This window comes from Miniopterus natalensis, chromosome X (genome assembly GCF_054644295.1).
Source record: "Miniopterus natalensis isolate mMinNat1 chromosome X, mMinNat1.hap1, whole genome shotgun sequence".
Classification (NCBI taxonomy): domain Eukaryota; kingdom Metazoa; phylum Chordata; class Mammalia; order Chiroptera; family Miniopteridae; genus Miniopterus; species Miniopterus natalensis.
Window position 1 is genome coordinate 70909791 of NC_142103.1, and position 16972 is coordinate 70926762.

The following is a 16972-nucleotide window of genomic DNA, read 5'->3' on the forward strand; positions in this document are numbered from 1 at the left end:
AGGAACCAAGTCTCTAGAACAGGCACCTAGAACAAGACAAGGCATGGCATCTTGTTAGAGGAAAGGTAGATGAGACCTGGGTTGTGGAGGAGGCTTGAAGGCAGGGTGTGTGGTTGGGGTTTCTCTTGGGATTAGCCTCTCCACCACCAGTCCCTGAATTGCACTTGCTCTTGCTTGGATTGGCCCAGCCACCTGTCCTACATTAAGATCTTCGACGTGGGCACGCGCTACATGGTGAACAGAGTGCAGGACCACATCCAGAGCCGCACAGTTTACTATCTTATGAACATCCACGTCACACCCCGCTCCATCTACCTATGCCGGCATGGTGAGAGTGAACTCAATCTCAGAGGCCGCATCGGAGGTGACTCTGGCCTCTCAGCTCGGGGCAAGCAGGTAGGGAGGGCCCCATGTACCCAGAGGCATTGGTTGAGCTGGACCAGGGGGGCCACAGGGGGGTAGAGTGACCACTGCCTGGGTTTTGAGGATTGGGGGTCTCAGTTACAGGGTAGAAGCAGGGTTTGGTCACTCCCACTCTTCTGCCCTGTCAGCCACTCGGTCTTGAGCCATCTTCCAATGGCTATCATGTGCCCACAAGAGCTGCAAATCTGAGAGCTTGGACCTGGCACTCCAGGCCTGCCCAGATCTAGCTGCTTCTCCAGCCCCTGCATTAAGAGCACTCTTGACCCCTGCCTGACTGGGCCTCTCACCTTTTTCACAATTCTGTGCCTTCAATTGTGCAGTTTCCCCACCTATGCTGCCTTCCTCTGTAAGCTGGTGACTATCACTTGCACAGACAGGGACCCTGAGGTGCCCCACCCTTGAATCCATCTTCTCCCTTACTCAGGGCTGATGCTATACCGCCTCCACCCCACTGCGGGTCATCACACTATCAGCACTTATTTCCCACCAGTTAGTGCTTCTTTCCTGCCCTACCTTCCACACCCCCTTCCAGGGTCCAGTTCCTGCTCCTTGGTCTGGTCTAGGAAGCCCTCCCCTGTCCCTCCAGCCCCCAGGCAGGTCACCATGCCCTGGCCTCCATCTATCCCACTACTAGCCCATCTCTGACTATGGCACAAGTCCCTTCTATCCAGCCAAGCAGAGTGACCTGCACATTTTGGGTGCCAGCTCAATAAAGGGACACGTTTTCCTGAGTGTTCAGCCCTGTGCCTGGGCTTGTTAGCACAGCTTGCTGGGGGGAATCTCTTGGGGATGGGAAAGTGGGAAGTGGGGTGCAAGAAGGAAAGAGCACCCTCTTTCATTAGACACTGCACAGCCATGACACCATCTGCTTCCATGCCTGTGGCCTCATTTAATCTTCACAGCAGCTCTGTGGGGTGGGCATTACTGTCACCAGCCTAGGGATGACAAAGCTGAAGCCCACACAGGAGCAGAGAGTGGTCCCAGGTCACACACACACAGCAGGAGCCAGGACTGAAAACCAGGCCTTCCTGCCTGCCCCTTAGCATCCCCACTGTGGCGGTGGCAGTGTCACAGGCAAGTCACCTCACCAGAAGGCACGTCCTCATGGCTCTCTTTCTGTTGCCTTCACACTGGCAACCTCCTCTCAAGGTGGACTCTGACCTCTGGCTCCCACCTCTCTCACTCCTCAGAGAAGAGTCAGAGGCCACCGGAGGCATCACTCCCACCTCCAGGCACCACCTGCAGCCAGAGGTCTCTTTGGTTGGGCTGGCCTCGGCCTTGCCCTCATAGCTCAGCACCCAGTTTGGACACGTGGTCATCTCCACACGCATGCTTCCCTCCACACAAATGTGAGCATGGACACGCCCCTGCCTGGCCTCAGCCTTCACAGTCATGGGCACAGTGCACCCTGCACTTTCCCATCCACTGTCACTCACGTCAATTACAGTAGCTCTCACCTACTGTGTGCCAGGGAGTGCTCTGGGTGCTCCCCATCCATTATCTAATCTGCCCTCGCAGAGACCAGGCTGGGTGAGCTAGTGCTGTTCACATCTTACAGGCAGGAGATCCCAGGCCAGAGAGGGTCAGGGACATGTCCCCAGGCACATGGAGACTGTGTGAGGAAGCTGGAGCAGTCTAACCCCCATCACTTACCTCCCAGTCCAGGGCTCCTTCCACCAGAGCACACTGACTGCTGCTGACTCAGAAGCCGTAACTAGAATGTGTGTACACAGTGCCCTTATTTGTACATATCAATGTGTGCCTGTATCTGTGCACTTGTGCAGGTGTTCCTCACACACCATCCGTGACTAATAGCATGCCTATACACTGAAGGACAGTGAATCACTTGCTCATCTGGGCTCCCACAGCCCTTCGTGGTTTCTCTCGGTGCTGTCATTGTTTCCCTCACTGGACTGGCTGTGTCTTGAGAACAGGACACCCTGGTACTCAGTACAGGTCCACATGCACTTGGTACATGTTTGAATCCCCTTAGAACCTGGGTACCAGCACCACTACTAAAGCAATAAGAATTCAGATTCAAAGAAATATTCCCCAAATCCCACCACTCCACATCTAGACCATATTCTGAGTACCCAGAACCCTAGAAATCCCTGCCGTTGTGGTCTAGCGTCTGTTTCCAGTGCCTGTGTGGCCCTATCCCAGAGTCTGTCCACCTAAGAACAGGCCACATCACAGGAATGTTCACCCCTAGGTGAAGAGGTGGCCAAAGGGTCACTCTTTGTGGATCAGGGGCATCTGTGAAGATACGAAGTGGACAGAACTTGGTCATGTGACTGGCTTATCCCCTCAAGCCATCTATGAGTGAAGGATGGAAGCATGAAGAGAAGGGAGGTGGAGTGTGGGCCGAGTGCCTCCATAGGTACTCTTGTCCCAGTCTCCACAAATGTTAGAGGTGGACTGTTTGAGTGAATGAGTAACTGTGTAGGGGGTTCAGTGAGCAAGCTTCAGTGAAGAAACATGCACATATACACACACAAACACACATACTATATTCCCTTGATCCTTAGTCACATGAGAAAGAATATGACTTTTTATAAATTGGAAACATTTAAATTATATTCTTGTTTGTTCATCATCATTTTACCATTTGTGACAGATCTGACCTTATTCTCATGGCTACCCTGTCTTCTTTCATCTCTTTCTTTCTCCCCTCTTCTCTTCACCTGTACTCCCCAATTTTCAGTATGCTTATGCCCTGGCCAACTTCATTCAGTCCCAGGGCATCAGCTCCCTGAAAGTGTGGACCAGCCACATGAAGAGGACTATCCAGACAGCCGAGGCCTTGGGCGTCCCCTATGAGCAGTGGAAGGCCCTGAATGAGATTGATGCGGTGAGATGTAGGGGAATGGGTTTCCTGACGGGTGGTGGGGCTTGTCTTTGAGCTTATACCCTGGGTTGCCTCTGCTCTTGCTCCTTTGGTAACCTAATTAATTCAATAAACATTTCTCCACAACCAGCCATGTGCCAGACACTATTCTGTGTGTTGAGGATCCAGTGAAGGCCAGAACAGACAAGTTCTCTACCCTCATGGAGCCCAAGTGCAGACAGTAAATAAGACACTACATGTCATGTGACAAAGTGTTGTAAGAAGGGAAATACAAGGGACTATGGAGGCTCAGAAGATGAGGGTACTCCTGACAACACTTGGTGGTAGGAGATTTACAAGGAAAGCTAGATGAAGGTAGAGGTGAGAAAAGAAAAGAAACAGGTGAAACAGACTGGGAGTGAGGGAAGAAATTTGATTTTGGTGGCAAGGAGCAGCTCATGTGAAGGCCTAGAGGTGAGAAGAGAGCATGGCATGTTCAGAGAACTGAGGATAGAATAGCAGAGAGGCTGGGACAGTGATCATGAAGTCTGGAGATAAGGGAGATAAGGCTGGGAAGGAAGGCAGCTCATAGGGCTTTAATATCGTGTTGCGGGATTTGGATGCTGACCTGTAAATGAGGAGTCATTGATGTGGTCTAAGTCAAGGAGGAGTGGCTTGAATGCGATTCTCATTTTTTAAAATAAAGAGGCCACTCTGGTCATGTGTAGACACTAGGTAGGAAGAGGGCCAGAATGAGCATGTAGACTAGTATGGAGATGGCTGCATTAGTCCAAGCAAGAGGTGAGGGTGTGATGGACCAGAGTAGTGGCACTGGATTTGGAACGAGGAACTTGAAAAATATGTCATTTGACCCTCATGACATGGCAATCTCTCTTCAGGGTCAGGGTTTCCCGTGAGCTCTTTGAAAAAGCACTGTTTCCTCTCCATTGTGTCACCTGCACTATAGATCACTGACATCAGGTAGCAGCACACAGGTTATGATCATTAGACCCCAAAGTAAAAGCTTCACCACAGGTGTAGATAACTCGAATGTAGGTAGGTTAACTTGCTTGCCTACTAAATGTACCTCTATAAATACAGAAAAGTATGTGTGTGTATACATACATGCATATGTACTTAACTACAGGTGCACAGCGATGCACATACTTACAAAAGAGATATATAGCATTGTTCTACATATCACAGGTATTTGCTATAAAATACATGCAAGAAAATATGTAAATTCTTCATCCTAAGAGTTCAGTTATGGTTTGTTTCTGGCACACATGTGATGTAAACATTTATTTGATATCTACTTTGTTTCACAAAATCTCTGAAACAGATTTTGCTGGAGATGGAGATTGGTTCCTGTCTTCACTGGATTTTCCAGCTAAACAGGTTAAACAGAGGAATAAACAGAGGAGTACCAAAGAGGGTGTGCAATACAGGCTCTGATAGGCTAGACTGTGGGTGGCAGACATTGGGGCAGGGCATCTGGCCCAGCCAGGATCTGCCTGGAGGAAGCGATGTCAGTGTCAACTTGGAGGGTTAATAAGGAGCCAGGCAGAGAAGATCTGGAGTGGTGTGCCAAGCAGAGAATAGCTTAAGCAAAGAGGGTAGTGTGTGTGTGTGTGTGTGTGTGTGTGTGTGTGTGTGTGTGTGTACAGCTGCTAAGGCTGTAGCAGTGGGGACTAAGAGGGAAGAAGGGGATAGATCTGAGAGGAATTTAGAAGGTCAAGTCTCAGCACTCGGTAATGAGGCTGTGGGTGAGGATGAAGCAAGAATTTAGAATGATGCCTAAATTTCTGGTGTGTTTTCCATGATCAATAATATATTAATAATTCATTCCATTGATTGAGTCTTTAAAATGTGCCTTGTACATCCTGTACTAGGCCCTTTTGCACATATTACCTCTAATATTCAAAACGTTTTTGGAGGCTAATTGTAATTCTCATTTTGCAAATGAGGAAAATAAAATTCAGAGAGGTTAGGCAATTTTTCTGAAGTCAACAGGGAATCAGTGACCATTTCCACAGGCAACAGGTTCTCATAATGCCTCAGAATAGAGAGTCAAAGCCAATCTGGAAGGACTGTGTGCATCCTGTAGGGTGCACTTTCTCCCATGGGCAGTGTCAGTTGGAGAAGTTTGACAATGCAGAGCTGTTTGTGGGCTGGGGCGGAGGTGAACCTCACCCGTAAGGGAAACCTGGTAGATTGCTCAAAAGACGGCAACCAGAGCCTGCTGCTTCCCCTACAGGAAGCTCTAATCCTTGGAATCCACACAACCAGAAGGAAAACATATAAACTCAACATCACTTCCCTACCCTACCAACAGCCACCTCACTCTTGGAATTTCTCAGTGGACTTGGATCTCTCATATGCTCCTGAGGGACAGTGTCTGAACTCTCAATTTCTTTTTTGGGTAAGGAGAGTGTATCTCCCCTAGGCCCACTCTGAAACCATTAGGAATTTATTAATTCTTGCCTTCTGAGATGTCTGTGGATAGCTGTTTCTTTATCTGCCAGAGCTTCTGGAGCAGAGGTAGGGCAGGAGGGATGAGAAATGCTATCTAATAGGAGAACCCTGCTGTAGATGTGCATAAACTTGCATCCATAGTCACAGACACCCACCACAAGTATGCTTACAGCCACAGACCCTTACTTTACACATGGGCCCACTAGTCAGACACAGGCTCTCTGACAGACACATCTACCAAAACATCTACACCATACACACACACGCACACTTAGACACACCTAGAGATACATATAGACACAATCACAGTCACCATAGACACACATGCAGTCTTTGCTTATTTCTACATCACATGAACACAGAGGCATACCATGGACACATACACGGTACATCATACAGCCTCAAGCATATTACTACAAATTCACACAGACCTCAGACATAGGCATACATGTGTTCACACATATCCACCAGAAACATAATCAGGCACATACACACTCACAGATACACATGCCAAAGACAGATCACACAAACATTCATACAGGCACATTTTCAGATGCTCAGACACCCTGTACACACACAATCACACAGGCACACTACATATGATGAGATAAACATACAAACGCAAAGTATAGATCCCTAAACATGCCACAGGTATACATCATAAGCATACTGCACACACACATGCAAAGTCACAAATCCTTAAACCCACATATTTATAAAAATACGTACATATATATAGACAATGTACACCTACAAACTTATTGGGACAATCATATAGAAACACAACAGAGACCCACCATACACTCATGCTGAACATATCTATACACATGCACTCACTCTCACATCTGCACAGCCACATACCTTGTGCGCGCACACACACATATACACTCAGGCAACAGCACAAACCTAGAGCTGTGTTTACAAACACCTAGGTGTTACTGTTCTACAATCATTTGGCCTCAAAACTGTGGTAAAGGCTGTGTGGATTTCACCTTCTAAATACTTTTGTCCCCAAATAATTTTTCTCAGGGTGTCTGTGAGGAGATGACCTATGAAGAAATCCAGGAACATTACCCTGAAGAATTTGCACTACGGGACCAAGATAAATATCGCTACCGCTATCCCAAGGGAGAGGTAAGCTTTGAAGGTTGGACTGATTCCTAGAACTCCTCCCCAGTGTCTCCATTCCAACTGCTAGGTTCCATAGTTTCCTAGGTTGCTTTAGAAACAGGATAAAGCATATTTTGCAGCAACTGCCATCCCACAAGGTACATGATTATCTGGCCTGGGGCTGTCTCAGATTCTTGGCTATGAGCAACAGATTCTTCTGTTTCAAAAGCTACATATTTGCCCTGGCCGGTGTTGCTCAGTGGTTAGAGTGTCGGCCAGCTCACTGAAGGGTTGTGTGTTGGATTCCCTGCACATACCTGCACTGCGGGTTCATCCACACCCGTCAGGGTTCCTCTTTCGCATTCATGTTTCTTTCTCTCTCTCTTTCTTTCTTACTCTCTCTCTCCATCCCTCCCTCTCTCCCTCCCTCTCTCTAAAAATCAATGGAAAAAAATATCCTCAGGTGAGAGTTAACAAAAAAATAAAAAATAAAAATAAAGGCTACATTTTGCCCACTATTTCCTCTCTGCTTTCAGGAGGACTCCCTTTATCCTAGACTTTGTCTCTGGTATACTTTCACTAAAGGCACTTGAGGTACTTCAGCATACTCTAATTTCCTGGCGTTTTATTGTCAAGTGGTCTAAAGCTCCAGCCTCTCTGAGCAGTGGGTTGGAATCCAAATGGACAATGGCTAATATTTTAACCTACTTCTTTGCCACCACATGAACCAGACCATCAGTTCTCTATCCCTGTATGAGGTGCATCCTCATTCCTTTCTACTCAGCCTCCATTTAGCCAATTCTACATTTTAGAGTATTTATTAGTCATACTCCATTTCTGATACAAATTCCTAAGAACAGTTATCAGAAAAGCCAACATCAGGGAAGATAAAACAGTAGCTCTCCTGTGTTGCAAAGCACTCTCACATTTTCATCTTCATCCCCAGAAATGACATTACAAAGTCTGCCTGAGCTTGCCCTCATTTTCCTTTATATATTTTGAGCTTCTGTTATTAGAGGTAGATATATTTAAAGCAATTATATCTTCTTAGTAAATTGTACATTTTATTATTATATAGTGAGAAAACCTCTTTTCTCTTAAAAATGCTTTTTACCTAAAAGTGTATTTCATTTAATATTAATATAACTACATAAGATTTTGTATAGTTAGTACTTGCCTAGTTCATCTGTATCTACTCATTATTTTGTGCTTCTTTTTATATTTTTATTTTGTGTCTATTGTAAACAGAACATAGTTGGCTTTGGTTGATTTTTAATACAGACTGAAAATATATGTCTATTGAATGGTAGATTTGGTGCATTTACTTTTACTGTCATTACTGATTTATTTCAGCTTACTTCTGTTTTCTCATTTGGAGCTCTCTATGCTTTGTTTATTTTTTCTCTTTTCCTCCTTCCTTTAGAATTGGTAGAGTTTTTAAATCTATATTTGAATTATATAATCTGTTTCCACTCTTTTAGAGGTTGCTCAACATTTTAATATTCATGATTAGCAAAATCTAAAATGAATATTTCCACATTTTCCTAAATTAAAATAAGAATTTTAAATCCTAGTCACTCTGTCTCATAACTTACATGTTTATTACTGTTTTGTTTATTTTTATTTTTTATTTTAAATTTTATTTATTTATTCATTTATTTATTTTGTTTGTTTATTTTTGTTCAAAATATTACAGATGTCCCTTTTTCTCCCCAATGACCCATTCCACCCCGCACCCCCCCCCCAATTCCTCTCCACACCATTGTCCATGTCCTTGGGTAACACATATATGCATATAAATTCTTTGGTTAATCTCTCCCCCTCCACCCATGCACCATCCTCTATCCCTCTGAGATTCGTCAGTCTGATCCATGCTTCCATGTCATTGAATCATTTCTGTTCATCAGTTTATTAAGTTGTTTAGATTCCACATATAAATTAGATCATGTGATGTTTGTCTTTCTCTGCCTGGCTTATTTCACTTAGCATAATATTCTCCAGGTCCATCCATACTGTCCCAAAGGGTACAAGATCCTTCTTCTTTAGAGCTGCATAGTATTCCATGGTGTAAATGTCCCACAGCTTTTTTATCCACTCATCTACTGATGGGCACTTGGGCTGTTTCAAGATCTTAGCTATTGTAAATTGTGCTGCTATAAACATTGGGGTGCATATATTCTTTCTGATTAATGTTTCAGGATTCTTAAGATATATTCCTAGAAGTGGGCTCACTGGGTCAAAAGGCAGCTCCATTTTTAATTTTTTGAGGAACCTCCATACTGTTTCCCATAGTGGCTGCACCAGTCTGCATTCCCACCAGCAGTGTACCAGGGTTCCCCTTTCTCCACACCCTCGCCAGCACATGTCGTTTGTTGATTTGTTGATGGTAGCCATCCTGAGAGGTGTGAAGTGATACCTCATTGTGCTTTCATTTGCATCTCTCTGATGATTAGCAACATTGAGCATTTTCTCATGTGTCTCTTAGCCATCTGTATGTCCGTCCTCTTTGGAGAAGTGTCTATTCAGGTCCTTTTCCCATTTTTTAATTGGGTTGCTTATATTCCTCTTGTATGAGTTCTTTGTACACTTTGGAAATTAGCCCCTTATCAGATGCATCCTTGGCAAATATGTTTTCCCAGACCATGGGGTTCCTTTGTATTTTGAGGCTGTTTTTTGCTGTGCAGAGCTTTTTAATTTGATGTAGTCCCATATGTTTATTTTTTCTTTTATTTCTCTTGCCCTAAGAGATGTACCAGTGAAAATTCCCCTATGTGAGGTGTCTGTGACTTTACTGCCTATGTTTTCTTCCAGGATTTTTATAGTTTCGCAACTTAACATTTAAGTCTTTTATCCATTTTGAGTTTATTTTTGTGTATGGTGAAAGTTGGTGGCCTAGTTTCATTTTTTTGCATGTAGTTGTCCAATTTTCCCAGCACCATTTATTGAAGAGACTGTCCTTACTCCATTGGGTGCTCTTGCCTCCTTTGTCAAATATTAACAGACCATAATGGGGTGGGTCTATTTCTGGGGACTCTGTTCTGTTCCATTGATCTGTATGTCTAGTGTTGTACCAATACCAGAGTGTTTTGATTACAATGGCTTTGTAGTACAGTTTGATATTCAGTAAAGTGATCATTCCCACTCTGTTCTTTTTTCTCAAGATGGCTGCAGCTATTCGAGGTCTTTTCTGGTTCCAAATAAATTTTTGAAATGTTTGTTCTAGATCTGTGAAATATGCTGTTGGTATTTTAATAGGAATTGCATTGAATCTATAAATTGCTTTGGGTAGTATGGACATTTTAATGATATTAATTCTTCCAATCTCTGAGCATGATATATTCTTCCACTAGTTAATATCTTCTCTTTTTCCAGTGTCACGTAGTTTTCCAAGTACATCCTTTTACATCCTTGGTTAAGTTTATTCCTAGGTATCTTATTTTTTTAGTTGCAATGGTAAATGGGATTGTTTTTTTAGTTTCTCTCTCTGAAAGTTCATTGTTGGTGTATAAGAATGCCACCGATTTCTGGATGTTGATTTTGTTTCCAGCTACCTTGCCAAATTCGTTTATCAAATCTCGTAGTACTTTGATGGAGTCTTTAGGGTTTTCTATGTACCATATCCTGTCATCTGCAAATAATGAAAGTTTTACTTCCTCCTTTCCAACTTGGATACCTTTTATGTTTTCTTCCTGTCTGATGGCTGTGGCGAGGACTTCCAGTACTATGTTGAATAAGAGTGGTGAAAGTGGACACCCCTGTCTTGTTCCTGTTTTTAAGGGAAATGGTTTTAGTTTTTGCCCATTGAGTATGATGTTGACTGTAGGTTTGTCATATATGGCCTTTATTATGTTGAGATATGATCCCTCTATTCCCACTTCGCTGAGAGTTTTTATCAGAAATGGGTGCTGGATTTTGTCGAATGTTTTTTCTGCATCTATTAATATGATCATATGATTTTTGTCCTTCATTTTGTTTATGTGATATATCATATTTATTGATTTGCGGATGTTATACCAGCCTTGCATCCCTGGAATAAATCTATTGTTTTGTATTTTAGTCCAACCTTGTGTCTTAATCTTCAAATGAATTCATATTATTATTATTAATTTTATTATCGTATACAGTTTGTTTGTAGTTAACCACATGTTTATCAATCCCTCGGTCAATTTTTCTCCTTGCATCTCAAGTTTTCCCTCTGGGTTCAGTTTCCATTTTCCTCTAGAGGTTTGTTTAGGAGGATCTGTTGGTAATAAACTCACCATTTTTGTCTAAAAAGGTCTTGGGGTGGGAGGAGGTCAGTCCTAAATGATACTTTTGGTATAAAACTCTAGGTTCATAGTTGTTTTCTCTCAACACTTTGAAGATATTACCCCCATTGTCTTCTGACTTTTAATGTGGCTAAGAAGTCTCCTATCAGTCTAATTGATATTTCTTTTCTCTCTGGCTATTTTTAGGGTCGTCACATTTTTATTGCTTTTGAGTTCCACTCTGATATGTCTAAATATTAATTTCTTTTTATTTATATTGCTGGGTTGGACTCCTGAATCTGAGAATTGGAATTCTTTATCAATTCTAGAAAAACTCTTAGACATTATATCTTTAACTATTTCTCTCTCATATGTTCTCTACTATCTCCTTCTGGAAATACAATTAGATGTGTATTTGTCCTGTCTCTATTCTGTAGGTCTCCTAACTTTTTCCCCTTGTTTTTGATCTCTTTGCTGCAGTTGGAGAAATTTCTTCAGCTTTGTCTTCCAAATTTTGATTTCTTCAGTTGTATCTAAACTTCTGTTTACTCCATCCGTTGAGACTTCAGTTTTAATGAATATATATTTTTTGTTTCTAGAATTCTATTTAGTTCTGTTTCAAATCTACATCATGTATTTACTAGCATCTTATTTCTTCCTTCCATTTTTTACTCCATCTTTTATTTCTTTAAAAATTTTAAACATATTTGTTTTATATTCTGGATTATTTATCTTAAGTTTTTAAGGTTCTCCTCTCAGGGTTTTTTTCCTGCTTATTTTCACTCATGATAGTTTATTTTCCTTGCATATTATATTAGCCTCAGTTTGGCAAAAATTTATCTGTGACAATCCCATGCAGTCTGAGTTGAGAAAATCCAGAGAAAATTTTTATTTGCTTCTTCTAGACACTCCTAGGAGCTAACAACTTGAAATCACTTTTCATTAAACTCTCAGCTTAGCATTTCCTGAAACACATGGGTAGTGTAATTCTGAACCTCAAATCCATTGAGGGTAGACTTATGGTTGTACATTCTTGTAGGAGGCATTTTCTAATTTTTTGTACTAAGAGTCAAACAGAGACAGATATAGGTTTTTATTGTTTCCTTTTGCTTATATATACTTTTTTCTAGTTCATACTTCTGTTGAAGGTGTAGCCCTTTGAGGGTCTCAGGTTTATTTGAGAATTTCAGTCCCAACTCCCTACCTCGTGCATACCTAAGGCCTTGTCTTCTGTCTCTATAAGGTTTTAAAAACTCAAGTCTTTTGGATAATGTGATTGACAAATATCCCCAGGGCAGTTGTGGCCTCTACATCCACTTATCACTCTTTTTTACGAAGGTTTTCTTCATTTTGGAACCCTATATTTATAATGTTTCCCTTATTTTCTTGAAAAGTCAGCAATGCAGGCATTTATTTTATCTAACTTTTCGAGTAATTTTTTGTAGTGGGAAGTTTTATTATTGTTATTGATATCTAGTTGAATATATTGATTGCTCCCCATTTAATAGATGGGAAACCAAGACCCTAAGAGGGAAGTGAGTTGCCTAAGGTCATACTGCTGGGTCAACAACTCAAGTGGCACCACATCTAAGTTTTCCTGATCCTTAGTCTAGAGTTCCTCTCCTCTGGGCAAATGTACCTCATCTCCCTTTCTTACCCAAATGTTTTTCTTATTTTTAGTCCTATGAGGATCTGGTTCAGCGTCTGGAGCCAGTTATAATGGAACTAGAACGGCAGGAAAATGTTCTGGTGATCTGCCACCAGGCTGTCATGCGGTGCCTCCTGGCCTACTTCTTGGATAAGAGCTCAGGTACTATTATCCTCTCCGTTCCTGGCATGGGTGGATTCGAGACCCTGGCACTAGCAGCTGGTGGTTTATATATTAGTTAAGAGCACAGTATCTAGAACAGAGATGCCTGAATTCAAGTTCTTTCTCTATCACATACTACCTTTGGCAAATTACTTTAACCTCTCTGGCCTCAGTTTCCTCATCTGTAAAGCGGGGACAATAATGATGAAGTTTAAATAAATCAACATATGTAAAGAGCTTAGAACAGTTCATGACACATAGTGTGAGCTGCATAAGTGTTAGGTGCTACCGTTAGTATTCCTACCATTCTGAGCTAATGTCTTCAGAGCCAGCCTTAACAATCTGCCTCAATCTGGAAAAGCAAAACTAGTATTTCTCTGAAGCTTGCTGTCATCAGGTGGGAATGGACCTTTCATGCCCTCATGATACTGATGACAGGTTTCTATATTTGCTGTAGAGATGATTTTCTCAAGATAGTGTTTTCATTTTTTAAAATTTAAATCATTTCTTTTTTAAAAAATATCTAGGCATTGTCATTTATAGAGTATTTATATACTGACTACATATACTGAATTGCAAACTAGGGCAGGTGGCCTGGCAAGGGACTGTTGTGCCACCTTCAGGTGTAGAGTCCACTTGCTACGTGGATGCTGAAGTGTTGGCATCTCCAGGACACTGTGAGGGTGTGTGAGGACAGCGCAAAGCCATATTTGAAGTGGGCAACGTTTGCCGATTTGTATGGTTTCTATATTGTTAAGTTTAAAATCAAGGGCACTTGTAGTATGGAGTCATCCAGAATTGGAACCTGGGGAACATGAGAACTTGACATTGGACAAATCATTTCCTCAATTTCCTTACTGAAAAAAAGGTGGTAGGGATTGGGGTGGGGGTTCCCGTGCTACTGGATTTCTGATACTGTCCACATACCTACTGCTCGGTGCTGTCTGAGACGGCGAGGCGGGCACAGTAACCTGACTGTGCAGGTGAGGAAATGGGGGCTCTGAGAGTGAAGTGACTCCCCACCTAGGTCACGGGGCTCAGAGGGGCTGGAGGGACATGGATCCCATCTGCATTCCAGCAGCCCCCCCCCACACACACACATGCATGGAGTGTGTGGGTAGCAAGCGCGTGTCCTTTTTGCACACTACCCACTTCCTACCTGCCCCCATGCACAGGCCACACCACCTGCTCACAGCTGCCCTGGGAGCTGAGCCAGGCAGGCTGAGCACATGCTCCTACCCCTATTACTCAGGTGAGGAAACAGAGGCCGAGAGATAACGCGACTAAGGATGCAGGCCCAGGGGACCTCAGAGCTGGGGCACCCTCGGAAGACATCTAGTCCAACCCTATGCTGTGAGAGATGGGAACCCTAAGGGCCAAAGGGAGAAAAAGCAGGGCCAGGCCACTTGTGGAGGCGGTGGCAGAGCGGGGTGCCAGACCTCAGGCAACTGGGTTCCCTGCTGGGAGTCTCTTCGGTCACCTGTGCCACGAGGAACAGTAACTCCCGCAGAGCATCAGCGAGGCTGGAAGCAGATAGTGCACCAAAGTGCCGGACCCAGGGCCTGACGGTGATGCTGACCAAGGCGAGGAGGAGGAGCAGGATGGACGCCCAGGACATTGCCAAAACAGATGTCTCAGGGGGCTGTCAGGGCATTGGCTGGCCCCTTAGAAGTGTAGGAGGAACCTCCAGCGTGGGAAGCCGCGAGGGGTTAGGTTCTGGCTCAATGAAGGGAGACGAGGAGTGTCTGGGCAATCCAGGTGGGTGGGCAGGTGGGTGTGATCAGAGAGTGCTGAGAGGTGGGGTGTTGCCCCCAAAACACTGTGAGCCCCTCGAAGGCAGTGACGGCAGACTGCAGTGGGCAGAGCACACATTTGAACTAAGAGGGTTCTGGGTTCCAGGCCCAGCGCTGCCACTCCCTGGCTGTGTGCCTTAGGATGAGTGTCTTCACTCTGAGAGCCTCGCTTTCCTCATCCGTGCAATGGGCATGACCCTGAGGGCTGTCCGGTAAATAAAACCTAGGCCCACACAAGAAATGGTAAGTGGACATTCAGGGAACTTTATGCATAATAGTCAACAACCCGAATCGGTGAATCGAGGAGTGCTTGTCCATCAACCAGAGTGAGAGGAGTCAGAGGGCGCAGGCCTGGGTGGGGAAAAAGCTGTGGGAGCCTCCCAGGAACCCGCACACCTCATCCGAGGGCCTGGTGCACAGTAGGGTCTCAGGAAACACATGGGGAGATGCACTGTGGGCCTCTGTGGCTGGGGAGCCTGTGGAGGAACTGTGGCTGGGGCGGGGGCTGGGGGCGGGGAGGCCTGCCTTGGTGCCATGGTTGCCCTGTGAGTGAGGAGGTAGTTCACCTCCAAGGTGACCATCCTGACAATCCTGGGGGACCCACAGTCTGGCTGCATTCCCCAGGGCCCTCCTGTCTCCCCTCTGCTCTCCTCCTCCCTGGCCACCTTGCAGGGTGCAGAGGAGTGGGCCCCTGGGGAGGAAGACCATGGGGAAGGGGTGTGGACAGGGGAGAGTGCTGTAAACCTGCAGGCCTGGGGACTTGGGGACCTCCCTAGCACCCTGTCTCTGATGGCTGCTTTCTCCTCCTTTCCAGATGAGCTGCCATATCTCAAGTGCCCTCTGCACACAGTGCTCAAACTCACACCTGTGGCTTATGGTGAGAGCCCCCACCTTCATCTGGGGAAAGGCACATAAAGGCCATGAGCATGCCTCCATTTGCCCAGTAGAGTCCTGGGGGCAGTTCCTTGGGTGGATATTTGGTTGTCCTGGTAGAGGAGGGACTGGTGGTGGCAGGATAAGAATGGGGGGAAACTGGGACGGCCTCTAAACTGAAACCTAGCCCCAACTTTCTCTGCCTCTCCCTGTGCACTGAGCATAGAACACCAAGCTATAGCGGTGGGGTGGGGGGAGGTGTCTCCAAAGGGGACAAGAGGAACAAGTAAGTGTATGCTGGAGTCAAACTGAAGAAAGGGCTCAAAGGCTAGCCTAGGCAATCTAGACTCTCTCTTGGGGCATTAGTTAGCTGTGAAATGTTCATGAGCAGGGAAGAGACAGACTCAAATCTTTTCTGGACTGTGAACAGGCAGTTGGTGTACTGAAGCCTAGGGTAGACTGCAATCCAGAGACGGAGCTAAGGGGGTTTCCACAGGCATTGGGCCTCCTCTGCCAGCCCCAGGCCCTGGTGATACCACCATCCTCCTTCTTCAAGCTCCCCCAAACTCCCTGTGACCTTCCATACCTCAGATGTTGCCATAACCATTGTCCTCTAAGTAAACTTTACCTGGAACTGATGGTCCCAAGGGAGTGGCCCCAGGACTCTTCCACCACTTCACCACCTGACACAGCTCAGAGGACCTGCAGAGTTCCATCATTATTGTATAGGTTAGATTGCTGCCTCACAGAACACAAGCATTAGGGGAGGCCCCAGAGATCATCTCTTCTCATCTTCCCGTTGACAATTGGGCAACTGAGGCTCAGGGAACACTGGGACTATTTGGGGAAAAGCTGTGAGGCTGCCCCTTAGGCCTGGTGTCTTCCCACACATCACAGAGCTGGTCTAAATTCCCCTCCCTACAGGGAAGTCACAACTGCACACAGGTTGGAGCTGGGGATGTGGGTAGCAATGGGGGCGTTGGGGAATGACACCTCAGGGAAGACCTATGGGCTCCTTGTATGGACAATTTATTCTTTTTGAGGCTGCAAAGTGGAGTCCATCTACCTGAATGTGGAGGCTGTAAACACACATCGGGAGAAGCCTGAGGTAGGTGAGGACTCTGTGTCCTAAGCAGGAACATGGTGAAAGCACCCTCCCCCACTGAAAGGCCACTCCAGTGCCACAGACCTTGGGTGTTTCGCATCACCAAGTAGATAGCCAGCACCTAGAAATGCTGGAATCACGGCCCAGACTAAGGCATCATGGAGATGCAGGGCTAGAGCAAACCCTGTCAAAAAGGCCTCAGGCTGAAATTCCTCCAGGCTTTCCTGAGAAAAGGATCAGGATCCAGGCCTGGCTGAAGAAGGAGAGCCTGGTAGTGAGGACAACAGACAGGGGAGGGGCTGCGGGCTC

The 16972-nt window shown here is 45.1% G+C and overlaps 1 protein-coding gene across 3 annotated transcripts in view; it reads left to right on the top strand.

Moving 5' to 3' along the window:
- The window catches only part of PFKFB1 (6-phosphofructo-2-kinase/fructose-2,6-biphosphatase 1), a 59828-nt gene that overhangs the window by 40051 nt on the left and 2805 nt on the right, over positions 1–16972 (top strand). For 2 of the 3 annotated variants that reach the window (XM_016220610.2, XM_016220606.2), the window contains exons 8-13: positions 189–396; positions 3128–3274; positions 6755–6859; positions 12763–12892; positions 15500–15562; positions 16602–16666. In XM_016220610.2, coding sequence (XP_016076096.2) covers positions 189–396; positions 3128–3274; positions 6755–6859; positions 12763–12892; positions 15500–15562; positions 16602–16666 — 718 coding nt within the window. The remainder of the gene's footprint in view (positions 1–188; positions 397–3127; positions 3275–6754; positions 6860–12762; positions 12893–15499; positions 15563–16601; positions 16667–16972) is intronic. The other variant, XM_016220608.2, reaches the window with a different exon arrangement.